Below are 25,427 nucleotides of genomic sequence, written 5' to 3'. Positions count from 1 at the left end.
ATCCAGAGTTCAGGAAATGATGTCAGATCAACATATGAGCATGAGCAGTAAACAAAGTAGCACTTCTTATCGAATGTCTTTGAGCAATGTCCATGTTGCTGAGAGAGAGATTATGACCCATAAGCTTTAGATGGTTGATGTTTGCCTGTGTGTGTGCGCGCGTGTGTGTGTGTGAGAGAGAGAGTGAGAGAGAGTGAGAGTGTATGAGTGTCTCACATAATGTTTAACTACAAGTCAAACTCTAACCTTAGGTAAGTTTTATCACACTATATTCCCAAAAACAGCTAAGGCTGAAGGTTTACCTTCTTATGTGTGATCAGTTAATCACATTTCTAATAACATTTTTTTCCTTTAAGAATCAGAGAAATCACCTGTGACCACAGAAAGTAAGAAAGGAAGCAAAGGTATTTAAGGAAAGCAGCTTGTCCACTGTCATGTAGCTTGTAATCAGTAAGCGTGTGTGTGTGTGTGTTCATGCCGGCATGTAGGAGGCTCTCTAAAAGAGTCATTGAAATTACTAGTTGCACTAAATTAAACTGCTAAATAAAATTCGTCTGAATGAATACATAATACACACATGTCTCAGTATCCAACACTAGCTGCGTTTACATGGACACTAATAGTCCGATCGTAATTGGACTAGAAGCACAATCAGATTTAAAAAGTCACATGTAAACACGTCAATCGGAATGTATTGGCCAAAACCTATTAAAATTTCATTCGAATTGTAAGGGGTGGTTTAAACCTTTTCTAATCCGATGGAGAGGACGTGTAAACACTTCATCAGATTGAAAATGAAACCAGGATGTGCAATGACGTACAAATCACGTAATGACGTATGACGCACGGCTGACTGACAGCTGCTTTATCGGCCTGCTCACCATGCCCTTACAGAACATGTAAACGAATTTATTGAATGTGGTCTTATAGACACCAAATTGATTGGAGATCACACGGTATTCTGCACAGCTGCCGAGTTTATACAGTACAATTGCGACTCGCACTGTCGGCGGTATTGGGGCTCTGACCGTAGCCTCACCAGGTGCCATGTACCCCTCCACCATTGAGCATAGTGTCATAAATGACTGTCGTGTCATCCTAAAATTCTCCTTCCACTCCTTGTCTGTGAAGTGGTGCAAGATGACGTTGTTCCACCAGTCCTTGCTTCAGACCCTCATCCACAGACGCCTTGTTCTGGGCTCGGGAAAGGGCATTTTAATTGCTTGATAAATACACGCAGTACCGCACAAAACATCACGCGCTCATCGTCTTCTAATTAGCAGCAGAAATAGGCAAATGTTAAGTCTGCTTTTTAGAACGAAAAAAAGAAGCAATGGCAAGAGAGTGGCTGCTAGTATCTGCATGTTGGAACGGCGGGAAACGTGTATTCATGCACTGTGCGCTTGTCAGAAGATCAAATCCGATTCTGTCATGTAAACGCACATATCAATCCGATTACTTTATTCAGCGTTCTTGTAAACACTGTGATCGGATTAATCAATCTGATTGATTTCATTCCGATTGAAACAAAAAGTGTCCGTGTAAACATGACTAATGAGTGGCCTTACACTGCCATGGAATATTACATGGAGGGCTGTGTATGTTCTGTGTTCATTTTCAGTGGTTTGAAGTGTTCACTAATGCTGAATGTTCACAAGCTAGACCTGCACAATACTGATTCCTTTCTGCCTCATGATTTATCTTAAAAAATTCTTGGTAATGATTAAAAAATAAAAAGCTAACCCACAAAAATGACTTGAAGGGCATCGGGCATCTGTTGAATGTCATCACACAATCAGTTTACTACATTAAAGTAATGCATTATAGTTGGTTTATGTTTTAACAGTAATGAATCACCGAAAACACCCTTTTTATTGCATCTATCCATTTCTTGTGTAGGAAAATTTCTTTTGCCTGCTCATGCATGCAGTGTTGATTTGTCTTTGCGCATGAATCCAGAAGTTGTTTTTTAAAACTTGTTTTTAAATCAAAAAGGTTAATGCTTTTGAACAGTGTCTGAATTTCGCTTTTTATGGGTTGCACCACTTGCTTCCTGTGCTGTATTCTTCAGGCGCTCGTTATAAAGAAAGGGAAAAGTCAATCAAGAGAGAGCATGAACCTGTACACTGAGCTAGTGACTGTCTCACGTTATGTTTGCATATGCCATAATGTCATGATTGTAGCTTTCTATAAATAAATTGATATCATTTACAATAGCAACCATTTTGAAAAGTGAGTGGGAGAACAGTAACTCTTGTGATTGTCCCGCTGATCTTTAGCTTTAGTTAAAGCAATAAATTGCTTTTGGGTGTAAAATCACTTGTGTACAGACCTAACTGCTTTCACCTGCCTGTAAATTCAGATCAAGCTTACATAGTGCCAAGATTTTGTGTGTGTATGTGCGCACACATGTGTGGTTTCACACACTACAACTGGTTTTATGTGATGACTTCATGTCTGACAAGAAAGATTAATGTTAGTTTGTCCATGTTTGTTTAAAAGGTCTGTTTTTTTGCAGTTTATTCCAGAAAACAGCTGGGGCAAGTGGTTTACTTTCTTATGTGTAATCAGATATTCACATATCTAATAACACTTTTTTTCCCCTTCTGAATCAGAGAATATTTCTGTGACCTCTAAAATAAAGAGTGCAAGTAAAGGTATTTAAGGAAAGCAGCTTTTTTGGTTGTTGTGGCTCTTTGTGGCTGTCTTGTTGTTCAGGCATATTTGAACTGCTTGTAAGCTTCAAGCTTCTTTGGGATTTTAGAAGTGACCTGTGTGTGTTCTCAGGTTGGCATGTAGGAGGCTCTCTGTTTAAGAGTTGTTGAAATTGCTAGTTGTGTTGCAGTTGAAAAATATTGATTGATCCTTGTTATCATAGTTTGTGATGATGATGATGTCATTGTTATCCCAGTCATGGCTGCATAGATTTTCATTTCTATTAAATTCAAGGAGTAACTGACAAGATCTCCAAATGTGCATGTTAATGGTAGTGTCGTTATCTCTAATACTAATGTTAACTGTGTTTGGGATGGTGGATCATACTGCAGTGTGTCTTCTTGCCTTAGTGCCAGCCAATCATAATGTACTGGGTAGAAGCCTTGATGATTCAGCTATAATCAAATCAAAATATTGCTTCATCTCAGTTCCAGCATGAAGAGGATGTTTGTTTAAACTTTGTATTGCATGGATGGATATTGTCGAATATGTTTGAATAATATGCCTCATAAATATTTACAGGCAATGTATAATGGACAATTTCTGCATATGCTATTTGAAGCATTCATATATTCATATTAGTCTTGCTGTAGTTCCCTGTAATGCGTGATCTGAGGTCATCTTCATCAACTAAAGCCACTGTCTGAAATTATAATAAAGCAGATAAAAGCACTCAACAAGAAGCATGACATGACAAGCCAATTTTAATAATTGAGCGTAATGCAGATGTTAGGTGTTGGACTGTAGTTGATCACTGACCATGTTTACAATCATGTTACTATATTTTAAGAATTGTTCGAAAAATATAGATGAGTGAGAAGTTAAAAGAAAAACAGTTCTCAACCCAGTTTTAATAAACCTAAAGATATTCTGGACTTGCTGTTCCACAGCGTCTCTACCACCACCATCATCAAAACTCCACCTGATGGAATATCGTTTTTGGAAGAATGGCGTACAACGCTTAAGTATAATTTCAGAAACCTGTTGAATCAATGCCAAGGTGCATTTGCAATCAATGCTAAGGAGCAGGTCTAGTGGCTTATCATCTTACTAACACACTTTATGATGATTGCAGTGGCTTATTAATGCATGTTATTCATTTCCAGTTATTAGTAAACACCTGTTAATGAAACAGTGTTTTATCATTGTTCCAGTATTCTTGTGTCAAACAGGATTTTCTCTGCTAGTAAATTGCTAAATGTTTATGTAAGATAAAGTTAAATGTGTGACATGAAACATGCTGATGTTACTGATGTTGCTGTCCCACTGCCACTACAGCTGAGAAGCATAAAGAAGAGATGCTTAAGAAAATTAAAGGTACTTAGCATGGGTTGTGCTGATTTATTTGTGGAGTTTGGTTTGTTGTGGTTGTGTGTTGAACTGTAGGTTGGAAAGATGATTAGTGTGTTCCTGGAGATGTAAAGTTGGGTCCATTAATATTTGTACAGTGGCACAATTTCAGTAATTTTGCCTCTGTACACCACCACAGTGGATTTGAAATGGAACAATCAAGATGTGATTGAAGTGACGAGTTTCAACTTTAATTTAAGGGGTTTAACAAAAATATTGCATGTAAAAAATGGCTGTAATTCTTAAACAGTTAATGCAACATTTTTATTAAACTCTTTGAATTAAAGCTGAAAGTCCACACTTCAATATCACATCTTGATTGTTTAATTTCAAATCCATTGTGGTGGTGTACGAAAATTGTGTCTCACTGTCCAAATACTTATGGACCCGGCTGTATCTTCCTACAGAAGGTAAAGTTCAAACCTGCTGCTGGATTAGAACTGGATTCTGAAGGAAGTTAGATTTTCAGGAATAGGACTATTTAATGCAGCATTTTACTAATGTGATTTTTTCCCCCCCAATACGTCATTGCATTAAAAATGGAGACAAATTTAAATGTGTCTGAATAAATAAATAATACAAAGATTGTATCTGTAGCCAACAAAGAGTGGCCTAACACTGACATGGAATGTGTTTGTACTTTGGTGGATATTAATGATATTAATGATAACGGAGGGCTGTGAATGTGACTAGTTTTCCTGACTAGTCCTCTAGTGACTGTGCAAGCTTGACATGCTCACTAAATATTAATGTTCACGAGCTAGGCTTGCGCAATATTTATACTTCCTATCTGGAGTTTACCTTTTAAAAATCTCTGGGTAATGATTTAATCATTTCCAAAGCTTTTCTGGTGGCTGTACCACATGAGCCCCACAACAATTTGTCCTCAGCACAATTACCATACGAGCCGCAGAACACTTTGTCCTCAGCATAATCAGTGGTGACAAATAGACTCCATGTGCACAAGAAGGTATCCTGGTTATTCTCACCATCTCTGGTGATTATCCAGTTACATTTCCAAGTGGCATTTCAGTATCCATAAAGTAGGCCATTAAAACTTATTTGTACTTTATTATTAATTATATAAAATATAAATTAATGAAGCAGCTTGTCTTATTAAACTGTACACTGGATATTAGATTTAGTCCAGCATATAAAGTCCTGTTCAAAACTGGTTGAAATATATTAATAACAGTGTTCCTGTATTGTAGCTTTACATTTTGTTTGTATACTTTCCATTACGTGTTGCATTATGTATATCCAACAAGTTACGGTACCATCTTCATGTCTGGATTTTTATTTGTTGGATGCTCCCTAACAATTAGTGCTTGGTGCTTTTAATATAGGCCTAGTTTCCTGTAATAATGCCATTTAGTGTTTTAATAATGTTTCCTTTAACAATGCCATAGGGTGGCTGAATATACACTATTTCCATCGTTTTGCAGTGTTGTTCTCAACATCAGCTTTCTTTATGTCTTTATATCCTCACAGACATTTTATATATTTTACAAACTTCTACTGCTGTCACTATTACATGCGTCACTTTGTGTTGTTTCTAGTTTTGATTGAGCAGCGTACAACATGGAAAAAGAGACCATAATTGTGCTCTTATGGCCGTTCCAGCACAGAACAGCATGAAGCAGCAGCAGTACCCATTTGGCTACAGTGGCTAAGAGGCTAAGGCCAGGAAGTGAATGTGCTTCTTTTGTCTACCATCAGACTAGCGGACTTTCCTTATGGTTTAACATTTTTATGCAAGTATGTGCCACGCAGTGAGCTTATCATCAGATGTCCATCAGATCTTGTTGGACCGTCACAAATATGGTGACAGCAAATGAGTTTAAAAACAAGGTTGTAGCACATGCTTGTCATGCCATTTTCCACAATAAGATAAAACTATAAAAAATTATGTAATGTTCTTTTAATAATTAAAAGAACGAAATTGAATTTGCACATGTAGTCATTAAATACTGTGGCAGTGTAAGACCTCATAGGGAAAATGACAGTTATATTGCATAAGCCTATCACAAGCATGAACTACCTTTTTTTGCATGGAAAGAGCAAGATTTTATCCCCCAAACTGAACACTTTTGGTCATCCTCGTCTAGAGCATTCTACCAGACAAATTGGGCACAAACTGAAGGCAGCTCTGAAGGAGCAGCTTCGGATGATCCATGAGAAGATTGAGGCAAAAAAGATTGCTAAACTAGCACTGGCTGAGGTCCGAAGCATACTGGCCCAAGAGGAAGAGGAGAGAAAAGCCATCCTTGCAGCCAAAAAAGCCAAAGAGGAAGCTGAGGCTAAACGACTTGAAGAGAAAGCAGGAAAAGTGCGTGAAGAGAGAATAGCCAAAGAGAAGGCAGAGCGAGAGAGAGCTGAGCAAGAAAGGCTTGCTAAGGAGAAGGCTGAAAAGGAAAAGCTAATTAAAGAGAAAACAGAAAAGGAAAGGCTGGCTAAAGAGCAAGCTGAAAAAGAAAAGCTAAGAAAAGAACAAGCAGAAAAAGAGAAAGCAGAAAAGGAAAGGCTGGCTAAAGAGCAAGCTGAAAAAGAAAAGCTAAAAAAAGAACAAGCAGAAAAAGAGAAAGCAGAAAAGGAAAGGCTGGCTAAAGAGCAAGCTGAAAAGGAAAGGCTAAGAAAAGAACAAGCAGAAAAAGAAAAAGAAGAAAAAGACAGGCTAGCAAGAGAGCAAGCAGAGAAGGAGAGAGCAGAAAAGCTAGCGAAAGAGAAAGCAGAAAAGGAAAAGGCTGAAAAGCTGGCTAGAGAGCAGGCAGAGAAAGAAAAAGAAAAGCTAGCTAAAGAAAAGGCAGAGAAGGAAAGACAAGAAAGAGAAAGGTTGGCTAAAGAGCAGGCAGAGAAAGAGAGAGCAGAGAAGGAAAGGCTGGCCAAAGAGAAAGCAGAAAAAGAAAGACTAGCAAAAGAGAAAGCAGAAAAAGAGAAAGCAGAAAAGGAAAGGCTAGCAAAAGAACAAGCAGAAAAAGAGAAAGCAGAAAAGGAGAGGCTAGCAAGAGAAAAGGCAGAAAAAGAAAGAGCAGAAAAGGAAAGGCTAGCAAGAGAAAAAGCAGAAAAAGAGAGAGCGGAAAAGGAAAGGCTAGTAAAAGAGAGAGCAGAAAAGGAAAGGCTAGCAAAAGAGAAAGCAGAAAAAGAAAGGCTGGCTAAAGAGAAAGCAGAAAAGGAAAGGCTAGAGAAAGAACAAGCAGAAAAGGAAAGGCTAGCAAGAGAGAGAGCAGAAAAAGAGAGAGCAGAAAAAGAAAGGCTAGCAAAAGAGAAAGCAGAAAAAGAAAGGCTGGCTAAAGAGAAAGCAGAAAAGGAAAGGCTAGCAAAAGAACAAGCAGAAAGGGAGAGAGCAGAAAAGGAGAGGCTAGCAAAAGAGAAAGCAGAAAAAGAAAGGCTGGCTAAAGAGAAAGCAGAAAAGGAAAGGCTAGCAAAAGAACAAGCAGAAAGGGAGAGAGCAGAAAAGGAGAGGCTAGCAAGAGAAAAAGCAGAAAAAGAGAGAGCTGAAAAAGAGAGAGCAGAGAAGGAAAGGTTAGCTAAAGAAAAAGCAGAAAAAGAAAAACTAGCAAGAGAGAAAGCAGAAAAAGAGAAGGCAGAGAAGGAAAAGTTAGCTAAAGAACACGCAGAAAAAGAAAAAGCAGAAAAAGAAAAACTAGCAAGAGAGAAAGCAGAAAAAGAGAAGGCAGAGAAGGAAAGGTTAGCTAAAGAAAAAGCAGAAAAAGAAAAACTAGCAAGAGAGAAAGCAGAAAAAGAGAAGGCAGAGAAGGAAAAGTTAGCTAAAGAACACGCAGAAAAAGAGAAAGCAGAAAAGGAAAGGTTAGCAAAAGAAAAAGCAGAAAAGGAAAAGCTAGCAAGAGAGAAAGCAGAAAAGGACAGGCTAATTAAAGAACAAGCAGAGAAAGAAAGAGCAGCAGAGCAACACGTTGAGAAAGGTGTTCCTGGCCAGGGCAAAGAAAGGGCAAAAAGAGAAAGTGAGAAGAAGACTAAACAATCAGAACCAAAAAAGGAAGTGTCTGGAGAAACTAAGCATCACAAGAAGGAGGAAAAAGTATCTAGCAAAGGTCTCCTGAAATCTTCAATCTGGAAAAACAAAAAAATGACCAGTTGAATGAATGTATAATCATGTAAGGTTTGATAAAACCCAATTAAAACAAATGGGGCATGAGAAATATCTAATACGATGAGGTCAACTAAGTCTAGAATGGTCTAATTCCTAAGTTTGTTTTAGAGTGAGTACACTGCACATTTAGACCTAATGCAGTGTAGAGCACATTTTTTGTTCAGGTCTTGGAAGTTGACATTCTCGTACTCTGCTTTGGTTGGCCCAAAGTACAGGAACATTTGAGTAGTGGAGTTTTGTGGAGTTTGGTGCATATTTGTGATACCTGAATAAAAGGTATATGTATAACGTATATTTGTGTTATATAAAAAAGTATAATTTAATGTTCTTGATTGAGTGCTGGGTATAGATATTAGCTTTTAAAAGTTGTTTTCTTGATTTATGCCTATTTAGATTTTACAGTCAGAAAGTGCTTCATTGCTTACTGATAAATAACTTTTTTTGTCTATTATTTAAATCTGCCAGAAGTGAACCAGTTTATAAAATGGATTTTTAATACTATTTTGGTTCTCATTCTGATGCTCTGTTTTTTTCCCCCCACGTTTTTAAAGGCTTACATGTTTTCTATTATGCATTTTATATAATCTTTATGTCCAGTAAGGAGGCTAGAATTAGCATTATTGTTCTGTACATGGTCAACATAATTTCACACAACTGGTTTTCAAAATCAGTTAAACAAAGTCAATAGACAATATTAATTAGCCTCATTGAAATCATCTAGGGTGGAAAATACATAAACCTTTAGTTCAAAACACTTATCTTTTATTTTTTAATGTAAAATATTAAACTGCCAACTTAAAACAATGTTTAGGTTAACAGTTGTAGGGTTTATACATAAATATTTATTACAAGGGTATATTATAGAAGGTAATTATGAAATTGTTTTTGGTCAGAAATAAATAAATCTGATTGCTGTCCCTGTTAAATGTGAATACTGTTCTCTATTAAAATGTATTTTAACAACTTAATTACACATGCTCAGTCTTATATTTATTTATTTGTTTGGTGTAATGTTTGTGTGGATAAGGGTGCTAACTTTTAAGAAAAGGAAACTCAGGTAAATAGGTAGCACTATAATCAGTCATGCAGGGTGTGTGTCTGTGTGTGTGGTTGGTAACTTGTGAATGTCTACATAAGCAGCATGAGGGAAAATTTTCTGTTTGCTTATTGACTGTGATATAAGTTATACATAGGTAAGGTTTAGTTTTGATTCTCTCACATCATTCAGGGCTAAAGGAGAAAATTGTCTCAGAAAAAAATGAAGAGCCCACCAAAACAGCAGGTAAGATCACACACAGAATAAAGCATCACAATTCCCCCAGCTACAGTTAACACTGGGATTATCCCTTATATCACAGGATAAAATATGGTTGTCACAGGTTACTTATATGATCATATTTCCATATACAGTCATCTAACTGAATCTCACTGAATGAAATATGAATGTGTGTAGAACACTTTGTTGGCTATTTCAGTGTGTAACACTTTGGTTACAAGAAATGTATGAGAGTGGCGGTACAGAGCTTTTAATGTATTGGTGCTTTTCAGCACAGTCAAGGTCACAAATAAGTCAGCTACTCTCGCTTTCACACATATAGAAAAACTCAAATGGGGAAAACCCAGTGAAGGCTTGCAGGACCTCTTGAATTGGAAACAACAGGGATTTTAGCCACCTATTCCAATTCCTAGCATCCTTGTGAACAAACTTTAAAAACATATTTCAGAGTTTGATTAAGCTGTTTGAACAGGATATGCATTTGGGGATGGTAACCACTGGTCCTGATTGACTTGCCGCATAGTCTGTATAGATTACATAGTGTATTTGACATGAAAGTAGTGTGCTGATCAGTCAGAATCCCTTACTCTGCATTGCAAAGTGGCACCATCTCAAGATATGGAATTATATAGTCCACTCGAACTAATACAAAGTGATCCCTATACCCAATGAGGCCCATACCAAATGTTTTGACAATCATTGAAAGACCACACCAGATCACTTGTCTACATGCCCGCAAATCCCTGGCCAAGAGAAATGGAAAATTAGACAATTCAGTGTTGTGTCCTGACCCAAATGCCCAGCTGTGGGATTAGTGTGAGTGGAAAAGCATTTTTCTGCCACAGTATGACTTCTGGTTATAGTTAGTACAGCATGAAAATGAAGAAAAAAAAAAATAATAGATTAACTAAGTGCTAATTCAAATGCTTCACAAAGAGGTAGGTCTTTAGTCTTCATTTGGAGTTAGCCAGTAACTCGCTGTTTATAAAGCCAGGGGAAGTTTACTCCATCACCAGTGTGCCAAGACAGAAGAGTCTTGATGCATTTCTTTCTTGTACCTTGAGGAATGGTGGGTCTAGTCAAGCAGTGTTAGTGGCTTGAAAGGTGTGTGGTTCAGTGTGGGCTGTGATGAGTGCCTTAAGGTAGGTGGGAACTGGTAAATTTTTAGCTTGGTGTGGGAGAACTAGGGCAGGTTGAAAACAAGTCTTGCAGCTCCATTCTAGGTTTTTGTGGCAGGATCAGGTACGCTGAGGCAGACCTGCCAGGAGCGAGTTGCAGTAATCCAGTCTTGAGATGACAAGGGACTGAACAAGCACCTGAGTGGCCTCTGAGGATGTAAAGGAGAAACCGGAACAGGTTATGCAATATGAGGCAAGAAGAGTGTCATATGGTGTGATCTCAGATTTCCCAAGGAGATCACACGATCTTGACATGGAGATGCACGTCCAGGCATATACAGCAGCTCAGTCTTGCCGGGATTGTTTTAACCGATGGGGTTGGGGGGAGATAAGAGGATGAGTTGAGTGTCATCAGCATAGCAGTGGTAGCATAGCAGACTGATGACAGTTTGGCTGATCTAGCTTCTCAGTACCAGCTACAAAGGCAGTTTCTCTGAAGTGTACCGCTTTGAAGCCAGACTGGTAAGGACCCTGGAGGTCATCCTGGGTAGGATAGAAAAACAATTTTATGCAGCATGTTGAAAATTTTTTAGAAAAATGTAGGTAATTGCTGATGTGTGAGGTATCTAGAGTGGGCTTCTTCAGAATGGGAATAAACCTTTATTGATGGCAGTCAGTAAATGACCAGATGTTATGGAGCTGTTTGTTAGAAGTGAAGAAAGGGAGGGGGTCTACTGAGATGGTCTGAAACATTGTAAAAGGGATTGGAGCCTGTGGACAAGATAGTCTGCAGGATCTCTTCTATAGGACGAGGAGAAAAAAATGTCAAGGAAGGAGGAGGGGAAGAGTGATTGCATGTTATAGGTATAGGGGTAGGAAGGAACGATTGGCAGATTTTGTTAATCTTCTTGTCAGATAAGGTGGCAAAGTTATCAGCAGTCAGGGAGCAGGATGAAAAAAGGCAGAGGATTGAGAAGTGAAGAAAAACTGTTATTGAGTTTGCATTAATAAGCTTCAGATTCTTCTAGCTTTCCCTTTTAGAAGGAGCAGCTGTCAAATCAGATGAGAAATTTGACAGAAGTGACTGGTATGAGAGAATAGCATCAAGCTGTGATTTCCTCCACTTTCTCTTAATTCTCTCTGATTGCTGTGTAATGTATCTGACAGACAAGAAGTAGGGCAGACGTCCGAGGTTTGGAAGACAGAGGGTAGAGGAGATCAATAGATTAAGAAAGCGAAGAGTGGAAAGTGTTGGTGGCTGATTCAAGAGGTAGAGGGGAAAAGCAGTAAGGCTGTGGAAGGATTGATAGGATGCCAGAAGACAGGGAAGAAAGAGAGATTGAGTGGAGGTTGCAACGATTAGGGGAGAGTTATGAATAGTGGGTGAAAGGTACTAGTGGGAGGTTGACAGTGAAGGATACAAAGTGATGATCTGAAGAGTAAATCAGGGTATCACTGATGTCTGGAGCTTGGGAAGGCTGGCTAAAGACCAGATCCACAACATTTCCTCCCTTGTGTGCTGGAGGATAGCTGTTGAATATCAGGACAAAAGAGTGCAAACCAGAGAGAAAGCAGGAGAACTGAAGCCTGTCAGAGGGGAGGAGATGGATAGTGAGAAAATGCACTGGAGATTTGCTGCAAGACGTCCCTTCACAAGTTGGATGGTTTTGTTCGGCAGTGCTGGCACATGGCACTTAACCCACACTCATGTCCCTTCTGGACTAACAAACCTCTGATTACTCTTACCTGAACAAATGAGCACCTCTTGACTGCTCCACAAGGAAGAGAGTAAGTTTAGTGTTTAAGTGCTAGGTGTTCAGTCTTCATTTGAAAACAGCCAGTGACTGTATGTACATCAAGGGAAAATTCATTCCACCATTTGGGTGCCCATACAGAGAAGTGTCCTGATGCATGTCTACCTTGTGTCTTGAGGGTTGGTGTGTTTGTGGCCCAAAGGAAACATGATTTAGAGTAGGGTTTGATAAGCCCCATTAGTGAGGTTTTAAATCTGATACCGGCAGCTACAGGAAACCAGTGGAGGGAGCACAGCAATGGCGTGATATAGGTTGTGTGTGGAGGGTGAAGATAAAACATGGAGCTGCATTCTGGATCAGATTACGGGGTCTTAGACTAAATCTCAAGCTGACAAGGGACTCAGTAAGGACCTGAGTGCCTCTGGTGTAATACTCTTATTGTGAAGCTACAGTCTATGATATGTCTGCCAGACATGTTGAGATGCAAGGTGAAGCATGAGTGATATGACCCCATTCCTGTGTGACTGTATGCCTGTCCTATACCATCTTTACACATGCACAAAGAGGGGTACATGAGGCAGGAAGGGCTGATTGCAGAGCTTTTTACCTTTCTTTTATTTTATAAACTAAATAGCACTTTTCAGTGCAAACAAGAACACACACCATAATTTTAAAGGTGTCTATAATTTGCCAGCATCAGTTATGTCTTTTGTTTGTTTGTTTATAGATACATCAGTTGATCACAAGGCAGAAGAAAAGCCTCCAGTAGAGAGCTACAAAGAAACAGAAAGTGAAGTAGAGAAAGATGAAAAGCCTGTGCCTGTTGCATCCTTTAATGCAGGCATGTTAATACTCTTTGTTATTTTCTCTCCTACAAATATCATATTACTTTGGGGTAAAATCTTGGAATTTTCATTGTAGTTAAATAGATTATCTATTGATAATGTCTTTTTACATTCATTTATTGGTGCCTGTTTATGATACATTGTGAAGTGAGTAATAAAACAGGAAATAGCTAGCTAGCTCACGATGATTCCCATTAAAGGTTCTTCCGGTAAAATTGTGGTCCTTTCTTCCTTTTCATCTTCATCTGAAAATCAGCCAGTCAAATTAGTGGAGCAGAACTAACTGTTGTATAAATACTTATTACTTATTTATTACAACATTATATAAGTTGAAAATATATATTGGGTACTTTTAATTTAATAAATTTTCTTGGTGTCTTTGCAGACAAGGTAGATGCACCATCATCTTTTCAACCTTTTGGTTAGTAATATTATCTGTTCTTATTTTTGCCTCTTCATGAAAAGTTAACTAGCTAGCCGAGGAAATGGCAAAATACTGATGCTAGCATAGAGTGAATGATTATCATGATATTTACACTATAATGGTTATGTATCAGTGAAACGTGCCTTTTTAAGATCTTCAGCTGTTGTCAAGTACCACTCTTTTTTTTTTTTTTTTTTTTTAGATTCACAAGAAAGCATTGACAGCACTGGAGGTGAGATTCATGTGGTTTTCATGTGAAACATCAGTAGACATGTTCAGCTTTCTACTTAGTAGTATTTAGTAATTTAATTATACATTAATACTATACTACTACTACTAATTCTTTTTCTTCTTCTTATTATTATTATTATTATTATTGCATTAAGCTCTGTAAGTGTTATTGACCATTGTTCTATTTATTAAATTGTTGTGTGTTTCAGAATTAGTTGTAGAGGCTTTACCGGAGAAAACGTTAGGTAATTTTAGATGTATGTTTTTGATATGCTGGTCTCCCTTAGATCCTTTTATCCCTATGGTTATGGGAACGACATACAAAGTTTGATTTGTGCTCCCTTTTTTTTTATTCAAGAGCTGTCTGCAACAGAAAGATACCAAAGTGAAGAGTCGTACTATAAACAGCTAGAAAAAGAGCGTAGGTTGCGTTGAAAAATATAATTTTTTTTTTCTTCCGTTAAATATTATGGTATTTGTTATTTAATGTATTTACTCTTGTTTTTGTATCTTCCAATATGTTAGTTGCGGATATTCTAGCTGATGAGAATAAAGGCAGGTTTATTTAAGGTCACATTAAATTATCAATAAAATGTTTATTATTATTGTTATTAATTATTATTTGTTTATTTGTTTATTTTTGTATTTATTTTTTTGGAATAAATTTAAAATGCCATTGTAATTAACCTTTCTGCACCAGAAGATACACCGGAAAATAAAGCTCCAGAGATGATGCTTGAGCCCCAGCCTACAGTGGTACCTGAAGTGGCAAGTGACTTGACACCAGGGACTATGACTGAAACATCCAAACCTCAAAGTACTTCAGAGTCTACACAAGAATCTACACCTGGGATGACACCGGAAACAGAGGGTGAGTGTTTTTAAGCTACCAAAATATCTGCTAAGGACATAAAAATGCTTTGTGGTCAGGAATTTCACTGTTTAGCTCTAGTGAACTCTGTGTGTCTTCTTGTGGGCTTTTCACAGTTAAGAAGAAAAAGCCAAGCCTCCTCAATAAATTTGACAAAACAATAAAATCAGAAATCAATGCAGCTGAAAAACTGCGTAAAAAGGTAGGCACCGTGCATGTTTCTTGACTAAGAATTATACATTTCTTAAAATTAAATTGGGAGTTGTTTTTTGAAGTGTTTGGTCTAATGTTTAGGGTAAAGTTGAAGAGGCTCTGCGTGCCTTTGAGGCTCTTGTGCAGAAATATCCTCAGAGTCCCAGGAGTCGCTATGGCAAAGCTCAGGTAACAGCTTTGGATAAAAATAGACAGTAGCTTACCTGCAGAATCACAGCGAGCATATGATAGAATAGATATTAGAAGATTCTGACCAGTGCATCATTTGTGGTTTTCCAGGCTGAGGACGATATGGCTGAGAAATTGCGTAGTAATGAGATGCTCCTGAAGGCTGTAAACACTTACAGGGAGGCAGCAGAGCTCCCAGATGCTCCTGCAGATCTTATCAAAGCCACATTAAAGAGACGTGCTGACAGACAGCAGTTCCTGGGTAAGTACATGTGCACACTGACACATCCTCACATGCGCATCTCCAGGTCCATTCTAAATGATTATTTCTTACCAGGACGTACAAAGGGCTCTTTAGCTACCTTGGAAAGGCTTGTGCAGATTTTCCCAGAGGACATCACTCTGAAGAATGATCTAGGGGTGGCTCATCTTCTGATTGGTGATAACAACGGCGCAAAACGGGTCTATGAGGAGGTAATATTTTTGATGTGACTATGATGTGATAGATAAGCATGTAAATGGAATGATTGTTTTTTGCTTTAGACAGTGAACATTTTAAAACAGGGACTCACTGCTACTCATATTATGAAAATATATTATTTCCCCTTCTTGTTTCTTTTCCAGGTTTTGGCTGTGGCTCCCAGTGATGGATTTGCCAAAGTGCATTATGGATTCATTCTTAAATCTGAAAATAAGATAGCAGAAAGCATACCTTACCTAAAGGTGAGACCTACAGTCATATATAAACACACATATGAACTGTTATTTGTGTGTGTTTGTGAATTTGTCCGTGTCCATGTTTAGGAGGGTTTGGAGTCTGGGGCACCAGGAACTGATGATGGAAGATTTTATTTTCACCTTGGGGATGCACTGCAAAGAGTGGGAGACCCGACTGTAAGTTGCCACAAAAAAGAAAGACACTCACTTCATTTACTTTATTTAAATCCTACAAATGAAAGATAATGCCATTGTGCGTGTATTTCTGCAGCGGGCTCTTGAATGGTACGAGGCTGGTTACCGACGTGGTCATTTTGCCTCTGTCTGGCAGCGGTCACTGTATAATGTGCCAGGACTGCGAGCTCAACCGTGGTGGACAGCCAAAGAAACTGGATACACTGACCTTGTTCGGGTACTGAATATATACCTATATAACCTCATACCAGTACTGTTAATTTAGAACAGTAAACAAACTATTTTTGCCTCTGTGTACCTCATTCACACATCGTGACAGTTAAAAGTATTCTAAACAAAATGGGTGAATTAATATTTTTGGTGAATTATGTGTATGTAAGGTTGGTGAATTAGTTGCCACATGATTAGCAGATAAATGCTTCAATTACGCATGCATAAACCTGGTCTTACACAGTTCTGTTAGTCATTTAATATTATTACTTGTACTGTATGAAATGATCCCAATAAAATCGTGGCCGAATTTTAAACAGATTAAACAGATAAACGGTCTCCATGTCGATTACATGATGAAGATCCTCTAACGGTGGACTTGCGATTACAGAAAATTACCATGTTCTGCTTACAACATCAGTCAGCACCATCTGGCCTCGTGCAGAAAATGGGGTTGCATAAAAAGAAAACATATTTCAAAGTGAACTTGTACACCCCCACATCATTTTACAAAGTACATTTTTCAGAACTTTGATTAAGCTTGATTATGGCCTGTGTCCTGATTTCAGAACAACTTCAGCTTACAAGGGCTTTTTACCAGAATGTAAAAAGTGGAGGCTTTGTATTTGTACTTTTTAAAAAAAATATTCAAACCTATAATATAAAAACTAATAAAAACAAACATATTCTCATCTCAATAGGCTTCTAATATATGATGGTTGCTTTTATCTTACTGATTGTCTTACTGTTCTTGTCACTATTAATCGAAACCTATATAAGTAATCATTTTCTGTTTAAATCCATGTCATTTATTTATCTTAATTGTGGGTATGTGTGTATATAGACACTGGAGCGGAACTGGATGACCATTAGAGAGGAAGCGTTAGCCGTGTTGGACACTAACAGTGGGCTCTTCTTGCCAGAAGATGAAAATCTTAGAGAGACGGGAAACTGGGGCCAGTTTACACTCTGGCAGCAGGGTAAAACACGTACAGTCCAACATATAAGCACTTATCACATCAGTATTTATTAATGAAATATTAGTGTCTCACACTGCCATCATGGTAACACACATGAAGATATATAAACACTGCTTATCTTTCAGGACGGAAAGTTGGTCCTTCATGTCAGAGTGTTCCCAAAACCTGTGCTTTAGTGGAACGTTTCAAAGAGGCCACCACCTGCAAGAGGGGCCAGGTAGAGCTCTTTCATTCGCTCCTACAGATGTCTCACATTGCCGTGATGGCAATGTGAGACATCTGTATTAGGCCATTGCTTCTTCTCAAATACACAGTGCTAATGATATGAAAGTTAGCCTTGCAGAGCACTATTTAGACAAATAGATAATAGTTTATTTATTAGAAATAATTTAGATAATTTAGATAGAAATAATTTAGATAGAAATAATAAAATAAAAGATCTTAGATCTTAAAGAATGAATTGTCCTGTTTTAAATTCAATTACGTATACCGGTAAATATTTTTGCAGCTGAAAAATTTAATTCATTTAGCAGAGATAATGCATGCAAGTGGCAGTCTTGTTAAAGAAGGCACATATATTACAGCTCTGTTGAATTCTGAAATCTGATTCATTTTCTGTAACTGTACGGCTTTGTCAGTAGTGCAGACTGTAAGTCAAATCATAAAAACTATATATTAATGTGCTCATTCGAATGTTATTATTTCTAAAGGTGTCCCATGTGTATATATGTACATTTGCACCCACAAATCAAAAAGATTCAGGTAGCATTGTATGAATTTATTTGATGCTCTACATTCTACCACCTATTCCTGTCTTTCTTTCAACTTCAGATCAAGTTTTCAGTGATGCAGCCTGGTACACATGTATGGCCTCACACTGGACCCACGAACTGCCGTCTGCGTATGCACCTGGGTCTCGTCATACCCGCTAGAGGCTGCCGAATCCGCTGCACCAACCAGACTCGGTCAGTCAACATCAACATGCCAGGAGAAACACGAAATAAAACACAAGTTTCAGTGTGGATTGCTGGAGCAACAGAAGTATAAACAATCAATGTATTCTGTTCATGTTGCTTCTTAATCTACCATTCTGTGCATGTGTGTTGCAGAGAGTGGGAAGAGGGAAAGGTGTTGATATTTGATGATTCGTTTGAGCACGAAGTGTGGCAGGATGCAGACAGCTACAGGCTCATCTTCATTGTAGACGTCTGGCATCCAGAACTCAGCCAATCACAGAGGCATGCCCTGTCCCCCATATGAAGCTTTAAATCAAGTGCAAAGACTTACTGTGATGCCTCAGCCAATTTCAGCCACAAGCCATCCCTGACCTCCGGCTGATCTCTGGTACTGAACAAAATGCCACCTGAATATATGCTGTGTTTTTAATAGAGTAATTTAATTATGATGTATGAAGAACAGGGGTAATGGATGTTGTCCTTCTGGTGTCCTGGGTTTTGAGTCAAAAGGAAGAAAAGGTGGCCACGTTACAGCTGTTTCATGTTTAGCAAATCTTGGGATATGTATGACCAATTAAAATGAGTGGATAAAATTCCACACATGAAGATTTACAGATGTGATTTATGATTGAGAGAAGTAATGTAGCTCTGAATAAATGAGACCAAAGTGAAGGGTTATGCAGTAGGACGTAGGAGAATGTGGACCACTGAAGGTGCAAACACTGCATATTACTGTAAATTTACTTGAATATACACCATTGTCCACTTTATTAGGAACACCTTTACAACTGCATATTCATGCAGTTATCTAATCAGCCGGTTACTATAGACTTCCTGTCAGCTCAGACCAGTCTGGTCATTCTCCTCTGATCTCTCTTATCAACAAGGTGTTTCAGCTTGCAGACCCTCTGCTCACAGGATGTTTTTGTTTTCTGCACCATTCTGTGTAAACTCTACAGACTGTTGTGTGTGAAATTCCCAGGAGATCAGCAGTATATGAAATACTCAAACCAGCCCATCTGGTACCAGCAACCATCACATTTTTCCCCATTCTGATGTTTGATGTGAGCATTAACTGAAGCTCTTGACCTGTATCTGCATGATTTTTTGCATTGTGCTGCTGCCACATGATTGGCTGATTAGATAACTGCATGAAGGTGCAGGTATACAGGTGTTCCTAATAAAGTGGACAGTGAGTGTATTAGAAAATGCCACTCAAGAGGTCAAAAATATGTCATAATGATACAGAAATGATGTGACTTTGCACTACATGTATTAAATGTGTTTGTGTGTATGTAAAGCTGACACTACAGACACCTTTCTATCATTTAAAACCCTGTGCCTTATAGCTATACGTGTCAGGTCTGTAAAAATTCACTAGTCATGCAATGTAAAGCCTAAAAAAGCAGTATTTTTTTTATTAAATAAAATACAAGTGTAATTTGAGTCTCGTTGAATTGATTCAAATTTGAGTCTGCTCTTCACTTTTGTAAACACTTTTGTTAGTCTATTTTTGTAAATGTGCAGAGGCAAACAAATATAAGTGCACACAACTTTTAAACTGATAAAAAATGAAACCTACAGAATTTATTTGCTGCAGCACTAATTTCAGCAGTGTTAATTTTAGTTATAATTTAATATTACTGTTTCTTACTTGGACTTGACCTACATTTACGCCCATCTGTTCCTGGAGCCATGTTTTAAATTCAGCATAAAAACAGCACAAAATAATCTTGGGAGTAAAGAGCCTTTTAAAGTAAAAACTTTTCAAAACTTCAGTTTGGGACAAGCCTATAAATGACTACCGTGGTCGTGTCCCCACTTGTTGCACCCTGCATAAGGTTCATCACTACAGAATGGAGTGCAGCGAATATAAAGCTGCTTTATTGTTTCCTAAAGCTGGATATAGGAAAAAATAACATGGAAGCATGATAGTTGCAATCACATCTATGGTATCTGGCAGCTAGGTTTAGAAAATGATGAACTCCTACTTAAAATATTTTTCATTCCAAATGATAGAGATGTATCTATTCCTACATGAATTTGCCAACAAGCTTTCAAGTTATAAATTAAATAATAGATACAAAGCCAACACTAGTATGGCAGCTTTTTTATGCAATGTTCAGGATGTTGTGAGCACAACACAGCTTACATGGTTCCAAAGATTTACACAAATACAACCGATTAAGTAAGAGAAAAAGTTAATCAAAATAATATGTTTGTTCAAATGAAGACTTCTTTCCAGTGTAGGTGGGCTGGTAGTTATAGATTAAAGCGTTCTGCTCCTCTTTTTGGCTGGGGAATTTATGAAGACTTTTTCTAGCTGCAGAATGGGGAAGGAAAAGAAAGTTCTCTTATTGCAAGCATGACTTCTTATGTAAAGTTTGCACAATTAAGAATACCCAGTTAAACAGATGTGATGTTTTAAAGGATGCAGTACCTACTATATCATATCATTTTAAATGATGTACTTTAAATCTTTTCATACCTTCATTGACAAAAAAGTGGGCCATATAGAAAGTGGTTCTGATAGCATCAGGCGAATGGGGGATGTACACATGAGTCCACTCGAATGCATTTTTCTCTGGGTGCCACTGGGTTCCATAAATTGGGAAATCATTTGCTGTGCACGTGTGAAATGAGAATAAAGATTCTTTAAAAATTCAATAATCAAATAAATCAGTGTAGTAGAATCAATAATTCACACACATTCTCACCTTCCACTGTGGACACAAACTCTGTTTGTCCGTCTGTGTTTGTACTCAGAATTCGGTAAAACTTTCTCAGCTTCTCATTTCCACTGAATCTCTGTCTCAGAGGTAAACAAACACTGGAGTAAGAGATACTAATTTATTTTTTTTTGGTAACAATATTCTTCACAACACCAGTATTCCAGGAACTGCTAAATTCATTACTGAAAGTGAAAAGAGTAGTAACTGTGGTACAACATTATCACAAGTAGTGCAATACCGCAGTAGTGAGACTCCACTGATGAGAGTTCTCTGTGAGTGGTTCATTTGCCAGTGATGTCATCAGGTCCTCCGGGAAGTCCTTGAACATTCGGCTGTCCTTTGATTCTAAATCACAGATGAGTAAGGAATAAAGCATGATGGGGCAAGTTGTTATAAGAAAGATATACAATGGGGTGAAGCGGAGGGCCATTACCACCCTGAACTTGATTATTTCCCTAACAACATGCCCCTGTTTGTTTTATTCCTCTTATACCACAGCAGTTTGTCAACCATCACAGTTATTCATTTCTTAATGAATAACATGCCATTGTTTTTAAACGTTTAGTTACATTTAGTGTTGTTCCTCACACTTTAATTAACAAGACAGAAATATGCACTTTGTCATGTTACAAGGAAGTGCAAAATCCTCCATCTTGAAGGCTTTCTCTGTGGCAGTCACAGAGAGTGCCGAGTTTTACTTTGTTAAATAATGTGGGTTTTTTTTATTATTATTATCCCTAGATCATGTGGAGCATCCAGTATACAAGGCCCTGTGGATGATTAGTTACTATGGAAACAAGAACACATTACAATGAGCACATTTGCTTTGCAGCTGGCACTACAGGCAGAACTGCTGACCAATCACCTTCTGACCAATCCACTTCAAGACTACAACAGCACTGTCATATGAAGCAACATACCATGTTGTTATAAAGCAACTCTCATAAAGTGGTTACCTGCTTGGAGTTTTTACACTTATACTCTGTACTCTCCTCTTTTTGGCTAATTATTACTTACCCAAGGCTGTACAAACTGCTGAACCTGGGATGCCATATTTTTCATGCCAATGCCATGATTTATCAACACACCAACAGAAAATGTACCTGAAATGCCATAGCTCTATCACTATTTTTTTTTTAAAATTGGTTCCTTTGCATATTCAGCTATAGCAGTATATCAGAGGCCATAATGGAGATAAGGAAAATCAGTGTATTAGACAATTAGACAGACGTTTGACGGTAAACCAGGTTTTATAAAACTTCTTGCCACCAGGGACCCCTTTAACTGTAAATAACAACAACAATTTATGCAGATTTACTTATTTTCAATAACTCACCTTTGGTGAAATTGAGTGGTAGGGCAACACCACTGGTATTAGTACGGGACAGCAGGGACTTTCCACTAGTCAGCAGTGTGAGCTGCTCAAAGCCCAAGCATGTTCCCCACACAGGAAAATAATCTCCTTTTGAGTTGGCCTATCAACACACAAATATCAAACCTTTAATTCTGCTTAATTATTGACTAACAAATTATTCAAAGTAAGCTCATTTTTTCATAATCAGACATTTTTTGCTTCCAGAGTCCTTGACTCAAGTTCACAGCCTCACACTGAGAAAACACAGTCTCTTGACTTTAGAACACTGAACTGCCCTCTGAAATTACAGCTGATAGAGACAGTTGCGTTCACACTAATCAACACTATTATGCTCTAAATATGATGTGAACAACATGAACATGCTGCACAAATGTGGAGGATCTTACTTCCAGCGCAAGTTTGTAGAATATGCCTGCTGCTTTTGCATAACCGGATGAAAAAATGCTGGCACCGCCACCAGGAAAAAGGATTCTACAGGGAAAAAATAAGGATCTGTACAATATAATACAAAGTTATGATGTTGAATAGGGATTATTCCTGGAGTTCAGTCACTCACCCATTTATAGATCTGAAGAGTATGGTGTATTCCTCTTCAGTCCTATTAATCCTGCACACATACAGATAACATTATATCTCAGCTTTACATCACTACTGGTGTAATGGTTTATATTTAGATCCCCAATGATTGCACTGAATAATATTTATATATACTGGTTACCATGGCATTTTGTATTAGGCCTGTGAGTACATTTGAGTATTTTTCAGTCCATAATCAATAATGGAGTAAATAAGTAGAGCAAATAAGTTACTCAATTTGTTCACCATGGTCAAGCCAGCCACTGTAGAATTGAGTGTGCATGTGTGTGTGTGTGTGTGTGTGTGTGTGTGTGTGTGTGTGTATATGGGGTATACAAAAAAAAACTAGTGTTATAAAACGTACAGCATTTCTCCTTTAATCCCCTTCAAAGTACTCTCCTTGTGATGCGATACACTTGTCTCAGTGTTTCTCCTATTTCTGGAAACATTTCCTGGAGTCATCTTTTGTCATCATGTCTAGAGCCTCCTGCATTTTTTCTGGATTTCTTCCACAGTGGCAAATCTTTTCCCCTTCAGTCTTATTTTTAATTTCAGGAACAAAAACAAGTCACAAGGAGCAAGATGTCTTATACGGTGGATGTGAAGCGATAACCACATTGTTTCTGGTTAAAAACTCCCTGGCTGACAACACAGTGTGTACAGGTGCATTGTTGTGGTGCAAGATGCAGTTCTGAGTGCACCATTTCTCCTTATGTTTTTTTTTTCCTGATGCTTTCTCATAGACGCCTAAGCACTTCAGTGTAAAATTGCTTAGGTGTGCATGCCACATTCGAATTCCAGGAATTTTTGGGTCCCCCCCTCATATACCAACAAGCACAATATTGCTTTTCTATTTTAGTTAAAATAGAATAAAGATACATTTACATGCACACTTTCTTATTAATTACTGTAATAAAGTGGGGTCTATAAGCCCCTAATATCACTCATGGTTGGAAATTTTGCACTTTTATCCATTTTGAGAACCCCATATGAAAGAAACTGGCATTCTGTGGTAAGCATTTACACACATAGAAAACAAGTTTCTTTTTATGTCTGACAAATTTCATGTGGCTGGGAGTAATATTTCTGGAGATATTAAATTCTACAGATGGCTTCCCAGGTAAGTCATTTTTAAATTAAAGGGGAGTGAAAAACCCTTCTTCCATTGCTCCATGGTCCAGTTCTGATGCTCACATGCCCATTGTAGGTGCTTTCAGCGGTAGACAGGAGTCAGCATGGGCACTCTGACCGGTCTGTGGCTACACAGCCCCATACACAGCAAGCTGCAATACACTGTGTGTCCTGACACGTTGCTATCATAGCCAGCATTAACTTTTTCAGCAGTTTGTGCTACAGTACATCTTCTGTGGGACTGGACCAGATGGGCTAGCCTCCGCTCCCCACGCACATCACTGAGACTTGGGAGCCCATGACCCTGTCACCGGCTCACCGGTTGTCCTTCTTTGGACCACTTTTGGTAGGAACTAACCACTGCATACCAGGAACACCCCACAAGACCTGCTGTTTTGGAGATGCTCTGACCCAGTCGTCTAGCCATCACAATTTGGCCCTTGTCAAAGTCGCTCAGATCCTTACACTTGCCCATTTTTCCTGCTTCCAACACATCAACTTCCAGAACTGACTGTTCACTTGCTGCCTAATATATCTCAACCCTTGACAGGTGCCATAACTTCACCTGTCAGTGGTTTTAATGTTATGGCTGATGGGTGTAAATGCGCACAACAGTCTCTACAGCAGTAAATACTCTGTTAAATGGGTTTAAATGAGCGTTATGCTTAATTTGACCAGTTTCCGGTTTTACCATACACTGGATCCTCCATTGCGCGTGTTTTTTTCTCAAATTCAAACACGTCTTAACTGAACCTCGGCGGTGAACGTCCCAAACCCACACACTGCCTTATTAAGCGCACTACTTTAACACACTACTTCAGCTTACATGACAGGGACGACTCGCGCGCCCGCAGACTCCAGGTACTTGACATAGGAAGCCGCGATGTAGGCGTTCTTCCCGGGTGAAGGAGAGTACACTTCCTGCGCTAGAACACCTTCACACAGAGAACAAGACACTTCCAGTTAGTCCTGCAGGATTACACACACAACAACAGCATGTCAACACGGCTCACGTTACCTATTACGGGACTGTCGTTTATTTTTTGTCCTTCTGAAACGACAGCAAAGGAAATGATTTGGAAGAAGAGTGAGAAAAGCGCGACGCAGACTAGCTTCATGATGTCACTCCGTCACTAAACTGATTACATCATGTCGCTCTTACTGTGTTTATGTTCCGCGTCCAGTTCTGCGTCACTTCAGCTGAACCAGTTCCACATTTTCACTCTTAACCTCTTCACGCCTAAGTTTTCCTGGCACAAAAATATATTGATGCATTAAAATATCATAAATAAAAGCGTAAATTATCATATTTTTGTGTCCTGTTATTGTCACAACTGGTCCATGTGACACGCAGGAGGGCAGAGCTTGATTCTAATTGGTTAGCCGTATTTCCAACAACCAATCAGTGGCGTTCCTCTATATATAGGCATTTGACTGAGTCATGTGACGTGTTGCAAAGAACACGCGCTTTAATTGGGT

The 25,427-nt window shown here is 38.4% G+C and overlaps 2 protein-coding genes across 25 annotated transcripts in view; one reads left to right on the top strand and one right to left on the bottom strand.

The window, feature by feature from the left end:
• unm_hu7910 (un-named hu7910) overlaps window positions 1-19,580 on the top strand; it is a 30,702-nt gene extending 11,122 nt beyond the window's left edge. For 4 of the 23 annotated variants that reach the window (XM_053233738.1, XM_053233737.1, XM_053233741.1 and 1 more), the window contains 4 exons: window positions 357-404; window positions 2,616-2,657; window positions 3,994-4,032; window positions 6,174-9,144. In XM_053233738.1, coding sequence (XP_053089713.1) covers window positions 357-404; window positions 2,616-2,657; window positions 3,994-4,032; window positions 6,174-8,164 — 2,120 coding nt within the window. In that variant the 3' untranslated portion in view covers window positions 8,165-9,144. Of the gene's footprint in view, window positions 1-356; window positions 405-2,615; window positions 2,658-3,993; window positions 4,033-6,173; window positions 9,145-9,404; window positions 9,459-13,051; window positions 13,166-13,554; window positions 13,591-13,795; window positions 13,826-14,033; window positions 14,070-14,182; window positions 14,246-14,349; window positions 14,380-14,524; window positions 14,696-14,811; window positions 14,898-14,989; window positions 15,077-15,187; window positions 15,339-15,413; window positions 15,551-15,700; window positions 15,800-15,880; window positions 15,971-16,064; window positions 16,206-17,042; window positions 17,179-17,303; window positions 17,396-18,009; window positions 18,144-18,287 lie in introns of those variants that run through there. The other 19 variants (XM_053233739.1, XM_053233743.1, XM_053233740.1 and 16 more) reach the window with 17 other exon arrangements.
• Window positions 19,581-20,229: 649 nt separating this feature from the next.
• Window positions 20,230-25,278, bottom strand: ggh (gamma-glutamyl hydrolase (conjugase, folylpolygammaglutamyl hydrolase)). 2 transcript variants are annotated; one of them, XM_034303658.2, is made up of 10 exons: window positions 25,111-25,278; window positions 24,775-24,917; window positions 23,182-23,355; window positions 22,798-22,848; window positions 22,628-22,712; window positions 22,203-22,341; window positions 21,105-21,211; window positions 20,852-20,942; window positions 20,623-20,757; window positions 20,230-20,457 (listed from the first exon to the last, which is right to left on the bottom strand). In XM_034303658.2, exons 3-10 carry the CDS (start codon window positions 23,277-23,279, stop codon window positions 20,336-20,338), a joined length of 828 nt encoding a protein of 275 aa, XP_034159549.2. In that variant the 5' UTR covers window positions 23,280-23,355; window positions 24,775-24,917; window positions 25,111-25,278; the 3' UTR covers window positions 20,230-20,335. The 2 variants fall into 2 exon arrangements, with proteins under 2 accessions (XP_034159549.2, XP_026791633.3); XM_026935832.3 differs by lacking the exon at window positions 23,182-23,355 and having other exon boundaries at window positions 24,775-24,883; window positions 24,967-25,276.
• Between the last annotated feature and the right edge of the window lie 149 nt (window positions 25,279-25,427).

The sequence above is a fragment of the Pangasianodon hypophthalmus genome, chromosome 4 (assembly GCF_027358585.1).
Source record: "Pangasianodon hypophthalmus isolate fPanHyp1 chromosome 4, fPanHyp1.pri, whole genome shotgun sequence".
Classification (NCBI taxonomy): domain Eukaryota; kingdom Metazoa; phylum Chordata; class Actinopteri; order Siluriformes; family Pangasiidae; genus Pangasianodon; species Pangasianodon hypophthalmus.
The sequence above is the reverse complement of the archived record's forward strand: the minus strand, read 5'-3'. Positions and strand labels throughout refer to the sequence as shown.